This window comes from Bidens hawaiensis, unplaced genomic scaffold, assembly GCF_021521415.1.
Source record: "Bidens hawaiensis isolate Kalapana, Puna unplaced genomic scaffold, B.hawaiensis_p1.1 tig00020893_1, whole genome shotgun sequence".
Classification (NCBI taxonomy): domain Eukaryota; kingdom Viridiplantae; phylum Streptophyta; class Magnoliopsida; order Asterales; family Asteraceae; genus Bidens; species Bidens hawaiensis.
In genome coordinates this window covers 175277-195949 of record NW_027493218.1, presented here as the reverse complement: position 1 = coordinate 195949, position 20673 = coordinate 175277, and the positions used below count along the sequence as shown (strand labels likewise).

General features: G+C 35.1%; 2 protein-coding genes and 1 pseudogene across 2 annotated transcripts; 2 read left to right on the top strand and 1 right to left on the bottom strand.

Moving 5' to 3' along the window:
* The first annotated feature begins 3267 nt into the window (after window positions 1-3267).
* Window positions 3268-5743, top strand: LOC143562017 (uncharacterized). Its single transcript, XM_077049944.1, has 4 exons — window positions 3268-3388; window positions 4163-4257; window positions 4342-5242; window positions 5663-5743. Exons 1-4 carry the CDS (start codon window positions 3302-3304, stop codon window positions 5741-5743), a joined length of 1164 nt encoding a protein of 387 aa, XP_076906059.1. The 5' UTR covers window positions 3268-3301.
* Window positions 5744-8727: 2984 nt separating this feature from the next.
* On the top strand, window positions 8728-11121 carry LOC143562016 (receptor-like protein 41; annotated as a pseudogene).
* Window positions 11122-11290: 169 nt separating this feature from the next.
* LOC143562008 (protein PHOSPHATE STARVATION RESPONSE 1-like) lies at window positions 11291-13784 on the bottom strand. The gene is made up of 7 exons (XM_077049938.1): window positions 13351-13784; window positions 13067-13277; window positions 12905-12981; window positions 12225-12267; window positions 12044-12101; window positions 11859-11928; window positions 11291-11770 (listed from the first exon to the last, which is right to left on the bottom strand). Exons 1-7 carry the CDS (start codon window positions 13738-13740, stop codon window positions 11471-11473), a joined length of 1149 nt encoding a protein of 382 aa, XP_076906053.1. The 5' UTR covers window positions 13741-13784; the 3' UTR covers window positions 11291-11470.
* Window positions 13785-20673: the final 6889 nt, after the last annotated feature.

Below are 20673 nucleotides of genomic sequence, written 5' to 3'. Positions count from 1 at the left end.
ATCGAATACTTTTAATTTTTCATGCTAAGCATTAAATAAATTCATTTGGCATCTTTATTTTAATTCTTGGATATCATAACATTATTTTTATCAATAAAATTGCAGAGTAGTTGAGCTTCTCATAGGTAATACGGATGATACTAATTGGTCTATGATCTCAAATGTTATAAATTGTATCATTGGTTACTATAAATTTACCTTATCAAGAAGAGTCATAACTCATTTTAGAAATTGAACTGTCGAAGTTGGTTATCAGTTTGGTCTTATAATAGCTATCTTTTTTAAGCTAGTCTTTTGGTTTAAACATCCATTTTGTTGTCTTCTTTCATTATAAAGAAAATTATATTAAAAATAGAAGGATCCAATTACAATAAAGAGGCAGGTAAGCGGGCAACAAGCTGCGCCGCCACCCCCTTTTGAATGGCAAAACCGATCCTACTGAAAACAAAGTTATCGTTCTTCGGCGTCGATGAGTTACTGTGCACGACCCGCTGAACTCTTTTCATAAATGCAACAGCATCGGGGGCAAAAGACCCAAATGTGTCAAAAGCAAAAGGAATGAAGGCGTGTTGATTCTCCACACACGCCTTCTCGTGCTTAGCAATTTTTCCTGCTTCTGCCTTTAGCACGGCATGCCTAGCAACAAACCCGGTGTCCCTAAGCCCGACAAGAGGGACACCCCAGTAAGGTCCACACAAGCATGTTCCCCCCCCCCCCCCCACCCCATCCAAACACAAGAATGTCCGTTGGTCGGAGAGTAGACCTTCCTTTACGTGGATCCGACAAGAAATTCACAGGAGCCTCTTTTCTTGCCGAGATTCCCGCCCGTTTTAACACATCACAAAGGGCATCTCTGAACAAATCATGTCTATATTTGAACCCAGGGAGTTCTTTGCAATGAACCGCGTGTTCACCAAAATTATCTAAACAAACCTTACGACAGACCGGGCATGGCTCATCAACTGGGAACAGTGGGATCATTAAACGATATTTAAGAATGGCTCGGTACTCCACTGCTGACATGTGCTGGCCTAACCCTTCGATTGGGGTGAGTCAAAAAGTCTTGAGCATGAGGAGCCTGAAGACATTCTAATACCGCTCTTTGACGAGAGGACATGCCAAACTTTTCTCCCAGACTTTGGACGGTTTTACTATAAAGGGCACTCGCCAAAGCATTTTGGGCTTTAGGGGGGGGGGGAGCGGTGTCCTTATTAGCGAACCCACCAAGATCTAAATCAGGAAACTATGAAATCAAAGCATTTTGGGCTTTGGGGGGGGCGGTGTCCTTTCATAGTTTATAAAGACAAACTATGAAATCAAACAAGCAGCGTCTGATTTGATTCAACTTTAATGTCGATAGACTTGGTTTTAATTTACACTAAAAAGAAAACATTATTAACGGTTTGGCTCACTGTTTTGACCATAGACATACCAAATGGGAGCATTTGTGACAATCTTAGCAGATCTTCATCATCTCGCTCACATGAGAGATACTAAGCTATAAGGAATATTGAGCATCAACTACAAGTAACATAAGGAATATTGAACATGTTTAGGAGAACAAAAATCCTTTGGGCTTGAGCAATTTAGGAAACAACAAATCTACGAACTACTAGACGAAGAAGACTAATTAATACAAGGTCGGATGTTAAATATTATTCATATATAAGTAATTACATAAGTTAGACTAGCAAGAGACTGGACTAGATAAAGCATACACATTTACACACCCATGAGCCACTTACATACAAACCCTGTGTTAGGGGTGTGCACAAAACCGAAAAAACCGAATCGAAACCTTTAAAACCAGAAAAACCGAACAAAAAAAAAAACAAACTGAATTAGAAATCGGCGGTTCGGTTTTGAACTTTAGCAAAACTGAAATATTGGTTTTGGTTTGGTTTTGTATCTTGTTAAGAACCGGAAAAACCGAACCGAACTTAACTAACAAAAAAAATCGAAATAACCATAATATCCTAACCATAACAATTAAAACACAATCTTCCAATGACTATTTGTTTAGTTTTGATTTCTGTGTATGATTAATAACTAATAATACTAGAATTTTTAGTTTTGATTTAAATGTATCTTATATTAGCTTTTAATATTTGAGATCCAAATATTAAATATTATATTAATTATTAGTTTAAATAAAAACAATAGCATGCCCAATTTCAATATCTTGGGCCAAGTTTTTTTTGGACTAAAAAATTTAGGCTTGATTAGCAAAATCGAAAAAACCGCATCCAAAATCGAAAAAACCGCATCCAAAACCGAATCGAACCCGAAAACCTAAAACCAGAAACCGATAAAACCGAATTCGTCGGCATATCGCGCGTAACAAATTCTTATTAAGTAATGGCTTTTTAAGGGGGGCAGCTTACGTTCCAAGGCTCTCTCTTACCTGATAACCAGTACGTCGAAATGTTTAAAAAATCATAAAATTGAAAGTTTGGTTTTCGGTTCGGTTTTAGTCAAAAACCACACCAAACCGCACCACGCACACCCTACCTTAGTATCTATAATATGAGAACTAAATATTAATATATATATATATATATATATATATATATATATATATATTTATTCAACACCAAACACAATAAATTCACAAAAATATTTTCCATTTGAAAAAGAAACTAAAAATATTTTCCAAAAGTAAATAAATAAATTTTAAATTCAAATTCCATCTTGTTGGGATTAGGGACACTGGATTTGTAGCAGGCTAGGCAACATTGAAGGCGGCATCGGGCAAGGTTGCTAAACACGAGAGAGCTTGTTTGGAGAATCAACACGTGTTTATCCTTTCGTCTTTGACACTTTTGGTTTCTTAGCTCCGAATGTCGTGGACCTTTTGAATAGGGTTCAGAAAGTTGTGTATAGTAACGTATCAGCCCATGAGAATCAAAACTTTGTTTGTAATCGGATTGGGTTTGCTATTCAAAAGGGGGTTGCGGCGCAGCTTGTTGCCCGCTTACCTGCCACTTCATTGTAAATCGTTTGGATGTATCTATGAAATATAAAATGAACATAAAAAAAATAAAAAAAATCCATCTTTTCAATATTCAAGAAAAAGCAAGTCTAATATGACATCACTAACTCACCGCAAACGCAACGGTCATCTTCTGAATATACTCTCTCTCTCTCTCTCTCTCTCTCTTTCTCTCTTACAAAGACAAAGTCGACCGTTTTATTTGCTTACTCTCTCAAACATAACAATGGCGTTGATCATCTAACGCCCAGTAGAATAAAAGATTAATTGCTTGTAAATCAAGAAGACTAAAGAAGTTGAATTGATCAAATGGGTTGTTTTCTTGGATGTTTTAATTCTTCTTCTAAAGATCGTAAACCAAGAAAACGTAGGTACAAGGCTATACCCAGAGATCAAGTAAGATTTGTTTAATTGTTTAATAGTTTAATTACCGTCTTTTGAATTGCATCTGGGTGTTGTTGATTTCATGTTTGGGTGCTTCAAGAATTTGAAGAATTTTGGGGATTTTGACTTTTTTATTTGGGTTGATTTTTCATTTTTATGTTTGATTCTTGAATTTGTTAGCTACTAAAGACAGCTTATATGTTTACTTTGTTATATATTTTTTTTATATTTTTTGGGTTTGTTTTTTGATGCATACAAGTATGAAACTCAGATGGTGAGAACCGATCCGAAACCGAAGAAAGCAGACCGAAACAAAAACCGACGGTCTGGTTTTATGTTTTAGTAAAAACCAAACTTAGGGTTGCTTTTGGTTTTTGTTTTGGTTTCGTGTGTAAGAAAAATTGAACCAAACTGAATTTATAGATTTTTATTTTCTATTTTAACTAATTTATTATAAGAATCAAATAAATATGTATCTCAATTCTCAAATATGTTAGCTCAAATGTATAATAATCAATTCGGCGCAAATTCATTATTTTGGGCCAATTTTTTTTTACCCAAAATTTTCAAACACAAATGACAAAACCAAAATGACTGAAACCGGTTTCAAAAAATTAAAAAACTGTCGGTTTTTGGTTCGGTTTTAGCCCAAAAAGACATAAACCGAACCGTGCACACGTCTACATCTAAACATGTAACTAATCATCTGAATTTTTTATTATAAAATCTCATTCTATCACTTCAAATAATCTTGATTTTGAGTTAATTTGTGAATTTGTGTTTCAGAATCCTAAAAGTCAAAACCTTGTGCAAGCTGATGTATCTGTGGTGCAACAAACCATCAAGGATAATAAGCCCTGTGATTCACTTCAAGAATTAAGGTAAATTAAAAAGTTTTACTGATGTTTTTTAGCTTATTATTAAACACTTTAATAATGTTTTATATATATATTTTTTTGTTATAGAGGAAATAATGAAGAGGCATTGAGTGTGAGTACAAGAAAAAAAGTGACATTTGATACAAATGTCACAGCTCATGAACATGTTCAAGAAATCTACGACAGTACCGAGTCGTTATTGGAAAAGAACGAAAAAGGCGAAACCTTTCCCAAATCGGCTCATTCCCATTCCGGTTCTTGGGACGGTTCAGATGATAATGGTGGACACTATCCACCGAATTACAGGTACTGGAATTGCATCGAAAGTGAGGATGAGTATGAATATTCCAAAAACGAAGACGGTTTAGAAGATGAAGAAGATTACGATGATGACGATGAAGACGAAGATGCAGATGGAATCATATGCCAAGAAGTATGGTGTGAGTCAGTTCCGGTTCCAGATGACGAATCAAGAACCGAAACCTGTTTAAGTCCCGTGTTAAAGCCCGTTGAGAATCTTTCGCAATGGAAAGCTTTAAAATCACCAAAGCCATTGACTTTTGACCCACAAAAGGAGAATCTTTCTTTGAATCCCATTGCCAAGAATCGGAATCCGGAACCAGCAGTTGAAGCTAGTCTGAATTGGATGGTTTCTTCAGAAAATAACTCGCATAATACCAAACGGGTCGGATTCTATAGCCCGGATCTTGAGCCCGTTTCCTCTGAAAAATGTTTTTCTCAAGAGTCAACGGTTACTTCAGTGAAAAGCATAGAAGATAGACCAATTTTGGGAGCGTTGACCGAAGACGAGTTGAAACAGTTTTCAGGGTTGACTTGTACACCAAGAAAGTCACCGGGCAAAAGCGCGGATGATATGCCGATAACTGGTAGTGTTGGGAGTTACTGGAGCCAAACGGGCTCGGCCCAATCTTTAAGCTCAACTTCATCGTGTAAAGGCATACCGAATGCCACCAGCAAGTATAGAGAGGTATATCTATAAATTAATCATCTTTGTCACTAAAAATGTTTTTGTTTTCGGGTCAAAACAGGTCGGGTCAAACCAGTTGACCACGTTCGTGACACACAAGTCGTGCGTTGGTATTAGACTTTAAACTTGTTTGACCCGTATAGTTAAATTTTTATTTAGCCCGTTTTTTTAACTTGCGTCTCGATATAAATTTATTTAGAGAGGTATATCTATAAGTTTATCATCTTTGTCATTAAAAAATTGTTTTTGTTTTCGGGTCAAACCAGTTGACCATGTTCGTGACACACAAGTCGTGCATTGGTGTTAGACTTGAAACTTGTTTGACCCGTATCCGTTGATAGTTAAAAAATTTATTTAGCCCGTTTTTTTTAAATCTATCTTCGTCTCGATATAAACATTTGGTACTTGTGTGGTGTATAGGATAAGAAGGTGAATTGGCAAAATGTCCCATTTGAAACAAGATTGGAGAAAGCTTTGAGTGAAGATGCTGCTGAATACTGAAGTTTAGGAAGTGTTTATTTTTTTCATTTTTCTTATTTCAAAAATGTTTTGTGAGATTGGTTTGGAGTCCCATGTGTGATTTGCACAGTTTGTTATCATTTTAGGGGTTGGTTTGGTGTAATTCTGTATTGGTTATTTGGTGGTTATCAATATAAAGATTGGATTAATTTGCATAGCAAATATTGTATGTCCCAGTGTCCCACATCGCCTCCATCAACATATTATTAACATTTATAAGCTTTGGGTAAAACATTGAACTCGCTGGGCTCAGTGACGTAAGCCTATGACCCAAGTGAGGGCATTAAGACAGGTTTGGAGGTGCCATCTCTACTTTGGTGGGAGCCTAAAGGCTTAGGCCTTTGGGTGAGAGGTCTAGGGTTCGATCCCTAGCAATAGCGCTTTATCCTAAAGCTTTATTTGTCGGACTACTTTTCACGGTGTCTAACGGCTGTAGTGATGCTTCTAATAAAGCCGTTCGTGGGTGGTGGGCTTTTCTTATAAAGTGTTCGTAAGGTTGGGCAGTTCTCTTTCCACGGCCCCCCCAATGGTTGACTTACCAGAGCAACCACGGACACCGGCATTGAACTTACCCACTTCATGGCTTTTTTAAAAAAGGAGTTTGAATGCGCGAACATACATTAGAATACCATGGTTGTGTTTGGTCAAGTTCAACCGTAATTGTCGGAAAGTTCTAGCGGTTAGAATAATATAATAAAGTCGTCCGTGGGCTGGTGGTTGTCTCTTCAATACGACCCCTTTAGTTGACTTAACCAGAGCAGCGACCGACACGAACATTGATCCTAACACTCCATGGGTCTTCTTCAGCAGCAATGTCCCATTTTTTTTAAGATGGTTATATGTTGGTTTGGAAGTTTTTGTTTTACAAACTGAATAAAATCCGAGGAATGGATGACTCGCAACATTTAAGGGTTTACGAGAAATATTTTTGTCAAACATGATTGATTATATACATATATATTTTTTTAGCATGTTTTAAATGCGATCAGTGAAATTATATTATGTTACTATTTTTTAAATCTTTTAATAAAATGTATTCAAGAGTTTTTTTTATGTATATTTATTTTTATTAACTTAAAAATTGAAATACTTATTTGAACCGATCTTGAATATAGGCTGTAGTACGTATAGTCGTATAGCCTTCATTATCATAGATATGATCATATGAACAAGACTACAAGACTCATATGATTGGTATCTATAATCTAACTACAAATACATAAATATATTTGATCTTAAAAAATACTTTACCAGATTAGCGAAGTGGTCTACCGGTGAAAGTGCTGGAACGGATTTATGAAACTTGATGGTTCCAAGATGGGCTTTTGCTCGAAGTCTAGATTATTCGTCTATAAGAGCTTCGAGCTATGTTGATGGCTTTAACATAGTCTCGCTCACCCGTTAGTCAAAGACAAAAGCGTCGATCTATTACTACTCTTCACTAGCCAAGAGCGACATACTGACTTAGAGTTTTCCAATAAAAAAGTTAAAATCGTGAGTTTGTTACTCACCCAACTAACTTTTGTGTGTTTTCATTTTTCTAACAGTTGTATTTAATTTTTTAGTTGTCAGTTTAACTACAATTTAGAATTTTTCCCTATAAACGGAGCTCCATGTAATTATTTTTGTTAATTTTTGTGTGTTTTCATTTTTCTAACAGTTGTATTTAATTTTTTAGTTGTCAATTTAGACCAATGACCAAATTTTTATAGCACCAAAACTAAAACAAAAAAAATTGACCTTTGGTCAGTTTCCTATATGTTCGTTATGATAACTTAACTAAACAAAACAAAAAATTCACAAACTAATATGGTGCCATCAAATGCCCAACAATACACTTGCAACACCAAATTTTTTTTTATAATAATAATAATCATAAGTATTACAAGTTATGAGGTATACATATATCGAATGATGATTGTAATAATTCTATAATACGCGTGTAAAGAAGTCAATGTTGTGACCACAAGTTGATACCCATTTTCGTATTATGCACGTAACACATGACACATATTTCATTTTCATATTTGCCTAGAAGCCACAAGGAATGAGGAAATTTCAACACGTATAACTATTAACCAAAGTCAAATTCAATCCGAGTATTTGACAATTGTCGCGCACCTACAAACACAAAGCGACAGTTTAGACACGACACCAAAATAATCAGATTTGGAATTGACTGTATAAGTCGTTTGTTACACATTTAAACATGTTAATTGGTTAACAAATAATGACTCGTTAACCCGTTTAAACTTAAAGTTGTTTAAAACTATTTTTTATTTAGATTGTAAATGGACTTAATAAAAAGTTATTCAAATATTCATTTTGAACAAGTTTTATTCGTTACTTGCAACGATCGGTTCTCACGTCTACATTCCCCGATTTTTCTATACCATTTCTCTGATCCCGAGTTAAATACTTAAACTATAAAGTTAACTCTGTTAATTTGGAATCAGAGATGCATAATAAAAAGAATTAAAAATACCTATTATAAAGAAAGTTAATTCAGGCTAGAGTCGCAAATATTGTTCGTCTTCACATATGAAAATTAAATGGGTAATGGAGAACCGTGTAAGTGTAAAATTACGAGCAATGTTGTATTCGTAGAATCGTAGATGAATACATGTAAACTTGAAGGGCATTAAGGGTGGTACGGTTGATCTCGTGGATGAGATTTAAAATCATGAGTTCTAAAGTCAAGAGAATAATAATAATAGTAATAATTAGTTTTCTTGTTCCATAACCTAAAGGTTGCCTATATAATAGGTTTGGTTGGTTCCGTGTGTTTCTTGTATCAGTTTTTCGTTTTTAATAAAACAGAAAAGAGTCGATCGTTTGTGATCAAATTCGTGTTCTTATTGTCTCCCTAGTTTAACAATAAGTGTGTGTATATACACACACATCTTTTATAACTATTCAATATCAAAACACCAATGAAGTCACTCTTTATTATTCTCTTTACACTAATTTTATACTCAACAATTCACACTCTTGCTTTTAAACAAGAAGCAAATTCTCTACTCAAATGGAAAACTAGTCTCACAAACCAACACAACCCATTATTATCCGCATGGTCATACAACCTAACCGATACCAACCGAATATCACACCCCGCACCATGCACCTGGTACGGTGTTCATTGCAATCATCACGGAGAAGTGATCAAACTAAACCTTTCAAATTCCAAATTAAATGGTACACTTCAAATGTTCACATTTTCATCTTTCACCAATCTAACTCATCTAAACCTTAAACAAAACAATATTTCCGGGCCCGTCCCGGTTGAAATCCAATATCTTACTAAACTCGTGTTTCTTGATCTCTCGAGTAATCTTTTATCTGGAAAGATCCCGCGAGAGATAGGAAACATGAATAAATTGATTATTATACGTTTGAGCCATAACCTGCTCACGGGTCCCGTCCCGGGCTCACTTGGGAACCTGAGCAGGTTAGAGACATTAGATGTTCACGAAAACGTGCTTTCGGGTGTTCTACCACAAGAACTAGGAAAACTCGAGTTTTTGACTTGGTTATCGTTTAGTCACAACGGGTTAACGGGTCAGATCCCGGTTTCGGTTGGGAATCTAACTAAACTTGAGTTGTTGTACTTTAATGACAACCGGTTTAACGGTTCGATTCCTGAAGAGTTGGGTAACTTAAAGTCTAGTTTCGATGCTCTTGCTCGTAAACGGGCTAACTGGCCCGATCCCGGATTCGGTTGTTAAGCTTAGAAACTTTTAGCAGTTTGTGCTTCATGACAATGAACTTTCAGGTTATTTTCCTGAAAGTGTAACCAACTGTGAAAGATTAAGATACTTGACTTTAGGTAACAACTCGCTAACGGGCCCGGTCCCTGAATCAGTCTGCAAGTTGAGATCCTTGGAGATTCTTGACCTCGGGACTAACCGGTTTACTGGCCCGATTCCACAATGTGTGAGTCATTTCAGCCCGAAGCTCCAAGTGTTGGATTTGCGGTTGAACCAGTTCGATGGAAACATTCCCGCAACATTTTTGAAGCGAAATAATGATTTGAGAAGAATAAACATGAACGGGAATCGACTCGAAGGCTTGATTCCCAGGAGTTTGATCAATTGCAGGTAGGGGTGTGCATAAGTCAGTTTCGGTATTGAGCTCAAAACAAACCAAAAACAATTCTGGTTTTTTTATAACCGTTATGTTTCGGATTCCACAATGGATTCGGGTTTTTTTGGTTTTCCTATGTGGGCTTAAAAATTTTGGGCCGAAACAAAATGGCCTAAAAGGCTAAAATAATATGGGTTTGAAACTTTGGGCTAAATGTTTTTATTAATTCATGATCAATTGGTTATTACATATTTGAACCTAAAATTTTTAGATTACACCATTTATTTTTTTTCTTATAAAAAGTTGGTTTTTCGGTTATTTCGGTTCTGTTCCTTCGGTTTTTTGGTTACACTTCGGTTATTCTTGTTTCATCTTTTTGCAGGCATCTTGAAGTTCTAGACTTGGGAAACAACATGCTAACCGGTGGATTCCCACATTGGATCGACACTATTCCCGAGATGCAAGCTCTTGTCTTACGAGGTAATAAATTAAATGGCCCGTTACACGCACCCACCACGAAAAGCCCGTTTCCAAAGCTGCGAATTCTTGATCTATCTAGCAACGGGTGTACAGGCCGGTTGCCAGTAAACTACTTCAAGAACTTTAAAGCAATGATGAGTGGAAACAGATCTGCATCAGGGGATCTTTACATGGATAGTCATTTTATGTATAATGACCGATTGGAGCTAGTGGTCAAAGGGTTACACTTGGAGCTACAAAGAATATCAGTCATTAACATGATTATAAACCTTTCTGCTAATAAATTCCAAGGGGAGATTCCGGACACGATAGGACAGCTGAGGTCGCTTCGGTCTCTTAATCTATCACATAACAGTCTCACCGGTGGAATCCCGACACAAATGAGGAATCTCACATTGCTTGAATCTTTAGATCTTTCTTCTAACAAGATGTCTGGTAAGATTCCATTACAGTTGACAAGTTTGACATCCCTTTCGGTTGTAAATTTTTCCCACAATCGGTTTCATGGAGCCATACCGAAAGGTGGGCAGTTTAATACGTTTGGAAACGATTCGTATCAAGGTAATGATGGATTATGTGGCTTCCCGTTGATAACGGGCTGTGGAGGCGATAACGGGTCATCATCTCCAACACCTGAAGACGATGAAGATTCGAGTTTTTTTAACGGGCTTTCTTGGGAATCTGTTGTTATGGGATATGGATTTGGGATGTTCGTCGGGTCGGGTATCGGATGGGTTATGCTTTACTTTGGAAGGCCCAAATGGGTTGTTAGAATCACTGAAAGAAAACCAAGATAAGGCCATGGTATTGCAAGACAGGCAAACCGCAGAGCTTGAGTTTCTCAAGTTTTCGATGTTAATTTATTTATCTAAACTGTTCAAACGGGTTGAAGGGCTGTTGGCAGGTTGTAATCAAGTTGTAAACGTGTCAGACAGGTTGTTCGATCTATTTAATCAAATAAGTTATTAAACCCCGGTGAAATCAAAGCAAACATCACACATAACTTCCACAGTTCTACCTAGCTACATCAATATCTAGGATACACCAAACTAATTAAAAATAATATGTCTTAACTCTTAACTAATGAAATATCATATCAAAAAGCAGGAAATAACGGTACATATATTTACAGTATGCTTACATTTCTCAAGATGATTCAGTTGATGATGACTCGTTTAACTTAGCACGTTTTGAGGGTTGTGATTCCGAGGGGTCAAGTTCTTCATCTTGCTTCTGTGATGAAGGTGACCCAACTTTAGTCAGGTCGGGTTCAGTTTTGGTTTGGGCTGGAGAACTTGAGATTTCATTGGTCAACTCGGTTTCTGATTTCTCTTGGGTGGATGATGCGGGTTGGAATGCATCAATGCCAAACTTGCATTGCTTCTCGAATATCATTTGTAGGTATTTTCCTTGTTCTTCTATCCTCAATTGTAGATTCTTTTGAATCTGCACAATAGATGGATGTTCATGTAGTAATGTTTGACTTGATATATTGGTCAAATGTCAAAATTGCCCCTTGATGAAAAAAGTATACCTCAAGTTGCTCGTGCAGTCTTTTTTGAACTTCAACTTGTAAACGTAACGCTTCAGTGATCTCTGAACTCCTGTTGTAAACAAAAGAGTGTTGAATTACACATTAATATAGTAATTAAAGTACTATAATATGATAATAGACATAATATAAATCGGCTTAAAGAAGTAGAGGAAAAAGTAACGTACGTTTTTATATCCAGTGACGATAAATCTTGGATTTGAGCAGGCTTTTTCTCTGAAGCTCCTGCAAGAAGTGATATATCAGTTGTATCACTAAATATAATTGACATCTATTTGACTATTTCTTTTATCTATCATTTTCTGGAAATAATCTAAGAATATAAAATTGAAGAAATATTTTGTTTACCTTCTGCTGAAGGTTCAGGTTTGTATTTAGCTGTCCGATATTTCTGCAGAGAACATAAATAAAATATATATTCACATGAATAGAAACACATTCCCTTGAAGTTCAGTGAATGTAACTTACATTTACGCTTGTAAACGAACCGAGAGTTCAACAAACTGCTCGTGAACCATTTGGCGGGAAGTTCAAAAGGTTCGTGAACATGAACAAAAAGTTTTGTTCATTTGGTTAAACGAACAAACATGAACACATGCGTCGCTACCCGTTAGCATTTATGTTCAACTGTTTACATTCGTTTATGTTTGTTAGTTTACGTTGTTTACTTTCGTTAATATATTCATTAAAACTGTTTACATTCATCACATTTTAGTCTAATTTAACAACTTTTTGGGCCCAACAGTCCAACACATTGTTGTACAGATTTACTTTTAATTGGTTGTCACTCAGTATATAACCAAATGTTCTTTGGTTTACGTTCATGAACCGTTTGTTTATACTGTTAATGAACAAACATAAACAAACACGGACACATTCACTTTCTTAACGAATGAACATGAAGAAAAAACCATCCGTTTAAGTGTCTGTGTGTCACTCGTTTGTTCGATTAAAGTTAATCGAACGAACACCAACATCATTTACAGAATTACAGGCGGTTACATCAAAAGAAAATACCAGAAATGTACCTGTAGATGACTTTTCACATGATAGATGGTTAAACCCTCAACCTTCATTAGCTTCAATACTCCTTTAGGGGTAGCTCCTATAGACAAAAAAACAAGTTATTTACAAAAATACCTACCATCACAATGTTGAATAAAGCAAATAACTTAAATAAATATACATACTTTCACTTCCACCAAGCTTGTTAACTGCCTCCACAAAAGCTTCATGAAGTTCTGGTGTCCAACGCATGCGTGGCTTGCTTTGGGACCCACTTTGGGACCCACATGATGATGGTGTCACTGGGTTGCAAGCATCACCAGGTGATGCAGGAACAAGTGAGTTTACTTGCAGTGACAACGAGGCTTTTGATGATTTTCCCACATGATATTCCATCTAAAATAAACAAAAAAATCATAATAAACGGTCACTTTTAAGATAACAAAAACATAATAAAATTCAGTGATACCTTTGGAATTTGATCAGAAACATCAGTATCAACTAGAATCTCATTCCAATTTGGTGTTACACCATCATCCTCAGTAATCAACTGATCAGCCCAGTCTTGCCAGTCATTTGGTTTGCCAATGTCTTCCGATGGCATAATTTGTAAATTAGTACATTTGATAGGGATATTTTCAGGGTAATCAAGAAAATCAGACATTGAATCAGTACACCAAGAAATAGTGTTGTTTTCTTTCATGTAATCACGGAAAGCCGTAGATCGGAGAACTCCTGATGATTGGTTAACAAATGGAGGCCTTTTTGAACAAGTTTCTTCAGAAGAAATGTGAAGATTTGTAGATATCTCTGAAGATGATGAAACTATGTGACCAACTGTCTCATTTGTTGAAGACATTCTTGATAATCAACAACTGTTAAAAGATGGTTCCTGTAAAAAGGTATATACAAATTGCATGATGTGTGTTCTTGAACTAAAAAAGTGCTCAAGAATTTATTCTGATTCATGATTGGCAGTAATAAATGGTGACATGACCAAATAGGCATACTTTTTAGTTTGATATTGATAGATTGATAATATAAACTTCATTCTATCCTTATCAGATTTATGATCTAAACCCATGGAGAATGCTAAATAAAGCCCTAATTCAATTAATCAAGTCTGAAATCATACTAAATCTTAATAAAATTGCTTCAAGTTTCAATGAATCTTGCCATCACTTAACAGCTAACAAAGAACATGAAATTAACACAAATTACTTGCAGAAAACTAATCTCAAAATACAGTTCAATTGCTGTAGTGTACAAAAAGTCAAATGCAATGAACTAAGAAAGTGCACAGGATATTATTCTGATTCATGATTGGCAGGAATAAATGGTGAAATGATGTAATAGGCATACTTTGAAGTTTGATACTGATTGATAATTGATTAATGACATGGTTTTGAATCCGTCCTTGTCAGATTTATGATCTAAACTCATGAAGCATGCTAAATTAAGCCCTTAACAATCAAGTCAAAAAAATCATACTAATAAACTAAATCCCTAGCATAATTGTCTCAAATTTCAATGAATCTTCATCTGTTTCACCATATCTACAGCCATCACTTAACAGCTAACAATATAATGAAATTAACACAAAATACATGCAGAAACTGGATCTCAAAACACAGTTTAAAAGTAACACACAATATCCTAATTAAATGTCAACCATAAGATTCGCATTCCGAACATAAAAGCTTTATAACCTCAGGATACTATTCTGATTCATGATTGGCAGGAATAAATGGTGACATGACGTAATGAGCATAACTTCTAAGTTTGATACTAATAGATTGATTCTATCCTTTTCAGATTCATAATCTAAACCTATGAAGTATTAATTCAAACACTCAAGTTTAAAATCATACTAAATCCTAACAGAATTGTTACAAGTTTCAATAAATCTTCAACCGCTTCACCAATTCAATATCCATAACTTAACAGCTAACAACGAACACAAAATTTACACAAATTACACACAAAAATCGATCTCAAAACACATTTCAACTACTGAATGTAACATTAAGTTATCCTAAATTCCTAATTGAATGTCAACCACACAATTCGCATTCCGAACATAAAAGCTTCATATCCTCATGACCTAAATTAAGTCTAAAATCATACTAAATCCCTAACATAATAGCTTCAAATTTCAATAAAACCGCATCCGCTTCACCAATTCTATTTCCATAACTTAACAGCTAACAAATAAACATATATTACTAGCAAAAACTTAATCTCAAAGCAAAGTTCATATGCTGTAATGTACAAAAAATCAAACGTACCACAACTAATTCAAACATTCAAGTCTAAAATCATACTAAAACAACTAAATCCCAACAGAATTGCTTCAAATATCAATAAATCATCATCTATTTCAGCTATAATCTACAGCTAACAATAAACACGAAATTAATACAAACTTCTGCAAATAACTTATCCTAATTAAATATCAACCACACGATTCGCATATAATGCAATCGAATTAAGTCTAATTAAAAAACCTTACCGAAATTCATAACCGCAAAATCCGTTACTCGTAAAGCCTAAAACAGCTTCAGTTTCAGTAACGACACGTACGGTTTGCAAATCTGACGTAATAATAATAATAATAATAATAAGTCACCGGTGAATAGAGTTAAAATGAACGAACGGTGATGATTGGATGACCTCTTGGCCTTTGATTTTGTATGCAGCGACTCGATGGATACTTTTGAGATGTGTACTCGCACATGGTGGCGCGTGAGGATGAAATGAGATAATATGAAGTTGAAGATGCCGCCGGTCCCACCGGTTGATGGCATGTAACCAGTTGACGATTGGTGGGGTAATGTGGAAGCGCGTGGTTAGTAGTTACAGACAAGTTGAGTGTTTAGTGTTTACCATTAAGTGAACCCTCTGGTTTTGGAAATTATTTAGGCAACAAAAACTATATTATTGATTAATATTTCTTTTCTAACTACCATATTATCTTATCTGAGTCCACATTAGCTTCAGAACTTAGCTTGAACGTTCTACCGGCAAACCATACAGCCGACTGTCACTTGTCACCAGAAGAGCTGAACTCTCTAGTGTAACACACGATGGAACGAAAATCTCGGTGAACTCTGGATTTGAAATGTCAACCTTGCAATGCTTAGTTTAAATCATTTATTGTCATAATCCATCAAAAGCAACATTAGTAAAGATCCACCTTGGATCTCTATTACATAATTCAAGTCTATAGGCCATAAGTTGTGAATTTTTTGAAATTGTTTAGAACTTTAGACAACAAAAAGTGTATTATTGATTAATAATAAGTTTTAATAATTCAATAATTTGGTTTATAATAATTAAAACACTTTTAATGTAGTAAATAATAAATTAAAAAAATAGTTTAATTTAAATCATTATTATTTATAAAATGTGAATAAGTTTGGTTCTATGGATATTCAATACATGAAACGGAAAATAATAAAAATAAAAAATTTTAGACTTCGCAAAAATAGTTGAGGGAGACCACAGACACACCATGGCACAGGCATAGATCAGCCCCTGGGTGACGGGGTTTAGTGTAAAGTCGGACTTGCAATTGATAGTTTTGTGATGGATTAGTTTTTTAAAAGGTATTTTTCAACTTCTTACTTAAATGAATTAATTCTGAAATGTTTTATAAGAAAATATCAGTTAGAAATTTAGAATCATAAGTACCATGTAATATATTTGCTTTCTTATAAACTATACTAATCATCTTAAAATTTTAATTACAAACTAAAGAATTCGAAAAGAAAAGGGCCAACTACTTCTTTTTTTTAATTTTATCGGTGAATATCTTTTAACTTTTGTTGTTTTTTTTACTTAAACTCAAGATTTTTTAAACCTTTATCAATGAACCATCAACTTATTCGTAAAGCCCAACTATTTAACTAGCCGGTCTGGCCGACCCTCTCAATCCTGTCACTTTGGTTTGTTATTATTTGAAACTGTAGTTTTCATTAGTGAATTACAACTTCCAAAATTAAGTTGATTATTAGTTCAGTTATAATATAGGGTGTGGTTTGCTTTATGTACATTTAACTAATATCTAATAATGTTACGGAATCATATCTGTTTTGTTTTTAGTCCTATGGTACCATCATATAGTACTTTAATGAATAAGTTAAATAAAATAAAGATTCCATTTTTCAACCAATCATAAGAAAGGATAAAACATAATAGTAATGTAAAGTGGCCTATTATTTATATGTACCATTTTATCCTATATAATTGAACTAATAAATAATAAATAATATGCATGCTTACCAAAATATATATTTATATATAGATATATAATTTAGTAATTATTCTAAATCACCCTTTTACAAAGAAACAATTTTGTCTGTTTTCATTTTGAAACTACATCAATCCTTTCGGAATAAATACATCACGCCTAATTTACTTTAACTTAAAAAAAGTTAGATTTGATATATCCCACTACCTTCTCCATTAAAGGTTGTGTATTGTCATTAAACACCATGTCATTTCTCTCCTTCCATAAATGTCACACTCCCACTAAACAAACGGCGTTAAATGACTTCGTCTTTCTTCTTTGGAACCCTGTATATGCAAATCCAATATATTACAAAACTAATAAAATTATTTGGGATTTTACACCATAGTGATAACACTTGCCATGCCGATTGCTATAATTCACATGACAGGAACAAGTGATCGGTCGTCTACTCGTTCTCCACGTGTTGACCCAAGGAAGTCAACACCGGTACCCTTTATGGTTCAACTTGCCATGCTAAGAAAATTGATTCCGCCAAAACCAAATTATTCCACTCGAAGCTGTAAATTGGTTTATTAAGCGTCAACTCTTGTAATTTTTGTGTCTAGACAAGACACCGAGAAGTCATTTGGTATCTCTAGCTTCCAAACAGCTTATCTACACCGTCCACCAAAATTACCTTATGGCAAACCCGTAACAACTGTCTTAGCTCCTCAATATCACGAGCCAAAGCCGGGGTCGACTCCAATCCCACTCTTTGGCACGTTCCAACCCAAATAATAGTGAAATGTTTTTTTTTTAATTTGTTAAATTATCAATAGTTGCCCCTCTAATTTGATTAAAGGAGGTGTTCTGAGAACATGTTTACCCATGTTTCGGAATAAAATTATTTAAGTCGTTTTCATTTCCTTACGCACATCAGTTATCATAGTATCGAACCGAACTAACTTAGTTATTTTATTATTTAACAACTAAACTAATTTTAAACACAAACTTTATTTATAGCTTTATTGAAATGGTAAACTAGACATATTACACATATCATCTCATATAGCAAATGACGGTACCGTAACAAACCGATCGAGCTCTCGCATCCCGCCGCAATGAGTTTAAAGCAACTAGTTAGATATAATATCACAGGATTAGACAAATTTGCATCTGGTATGATATTAAATAAACGGAAGGGGGAAATTTGCTGGTCCATTTTTAGACAACTTGTGTACACCTTTTTTTGGCATGATATTTATGAATAAAGAAATTGAAAGTGACCATGTAATGACGATTATGTTGAAAACAAATGGCCCATCACAACTTGCACATAACCAATAATTATGCAACTTGCAACCACTCATTTTCAAACCTTTGTTATTAATTTGGGTTAACCATTATGTATATGATTTATTTTTAAAAAAAAGGTAATTTTGATCCATCATTCTATGTCCTTTTTGTGTTTAAAATAACAAAGTGTAGTTTATTCTTTAACATTATATTACGAGTAGTGTTGCAAAAATCGATGGTCGGTACTCAGGCAGTGGTGTGAGGACTAGCGATTAATCGGGATTAGTCGAAATTAATCGGATCGGACTTTAATGTATATTTTTCAATTTTATACATAAACACACATTTTTATCTGTAATTTTCAGTTTTATACATACACAAACATATTTTGACCGGAAATTGGTTGGAATCTCGCTGGAAACCGCTAGTTTTGGCTATAATTTCGCCGAAAATAGTTGATTTGGGTCGGAATCTCGCCAGATACCATTTATTTTGGTCGGAATATCATCGAAAACCGTCGATTTTGGCCGGATTTGACCGTTGACCGATTAATTGGCCGACTAGCCCAAAATTAATCACTGAAGGGGGCCTAGCAATTAATCAGGGATTAATCGGTGCATAGTCGGGATTTTTGCAACACTGATTACGATAACACAAGCATTGATACTTGTTAAACATGTTGATAAGAAGTTAAGAACAACTACAACACTTTCTACAATAATTCATAAGAATAAGAAGAATGTCACTAGTATTCGTTCAAATACTAAACATGTTCATTCTCAAACGCAACTTAATCTTGTATTTTGATGTTTTATATAAAATTTAAGAGTGATTGTGAGTTTTCCAAATGTTTTAAATATTTTAGAAATCCATTTTCATCTTTTAATAACTTAAAATGGTTTTACTGCGTTAGAGCGACGTTGAGCATCGTTGTTTATAGACTCTCGACGTAGGACAACGATGGTTGACTTGTTTTTCCGACACTATTAAATAATCCAAACTATGTCATATTGGTAAATATAAGCTCTAATTTTATACTTGTCTGCTGATAATCCCAACTATTGGTGTATTTGTTTTTAACGGGGTCACGACTAACGGAAGTTAACTCTGTTAATAATTTGCTGACGTGGCACGCCCAGGTATCAAAAAAACATATACGTGACAGGTCTTCTTCTCTAATTATAACCCTAAAAGCACCGGAACCTACAACCACCATCGGAACCCACGACCATTCCCTACAACCACCATCGGAACACCCTCTGTTTATCTTTCCTACACCAACCACTACTACCACAATTTCCAACAACTACCATCGTCTCCGGCCATGACCCACCATTACAGAACCACCTCCACCACACAACGCTTCCGCCATAACCACTTCAGCCATCACCTTCAGCGTTTAAAACCACCGTCATCACAACCAAAAGCCCCCAATTAGATAATCGAAACAAATCAAGTATAGATCTGAAGTTATGAGCATGCACATCCAACATGTAAATTGGAACCTAATTTAAGAAGAAAGCATACCTTGTGAAGTGGAAATGAGGTAAACACACCACGCTCACAAACCCTTTCCCTCACTCAAAATCGGTTCCCCATAACAAATACAAGCCGTCGCCGTCGCTGATTCCATTTTCCGGCGAACACCAGTCACAAATCGAATAAGATTCCACTATAATAATATGTCATTCAACTCGTTTTTACTTCCTTATCTAAAGCCCCAACGTCTTAAACACAAATTGTTATCAATAAGATCGAATTTTTGAAACCAAATTGAAGGTGCTTCTAGGATTATAATCGGAGAAGAAGACCTGCCACGTAATCATGCCACATATATGTTTTTTTTTACTCCTGGGCATGCCACGTCAGCAAATAATTAACGGAGTTAACTTCCTTTAGTCGCGGCTCGTTAAAAACAAATACACCAATAGTTGGGACTATCAGCAGGCAAGTGTAAAATTGGGACTGATATTTACTAATATGGCATAGTTTGGATTATTTAAAGGGATTACTTCATTCTATATTAGAACATTGTGTTTTAGGACTTACTGTGAATATGATAAGACATCATGAAATTAACACATAATGGATACATATACAACACGTTCCACTTAATGAGTCAAGAATAACCGTGAAGTCCGAGACAACGTTTTAATATCTTGTGTAAGGTTGGCATTACCAAAACCAATCTCTACCTAGCTCATTGTGATTGTTTCTCCACAGCCAAAAGCTCTAAAAATAATGTTATCGGTTACTAGGATG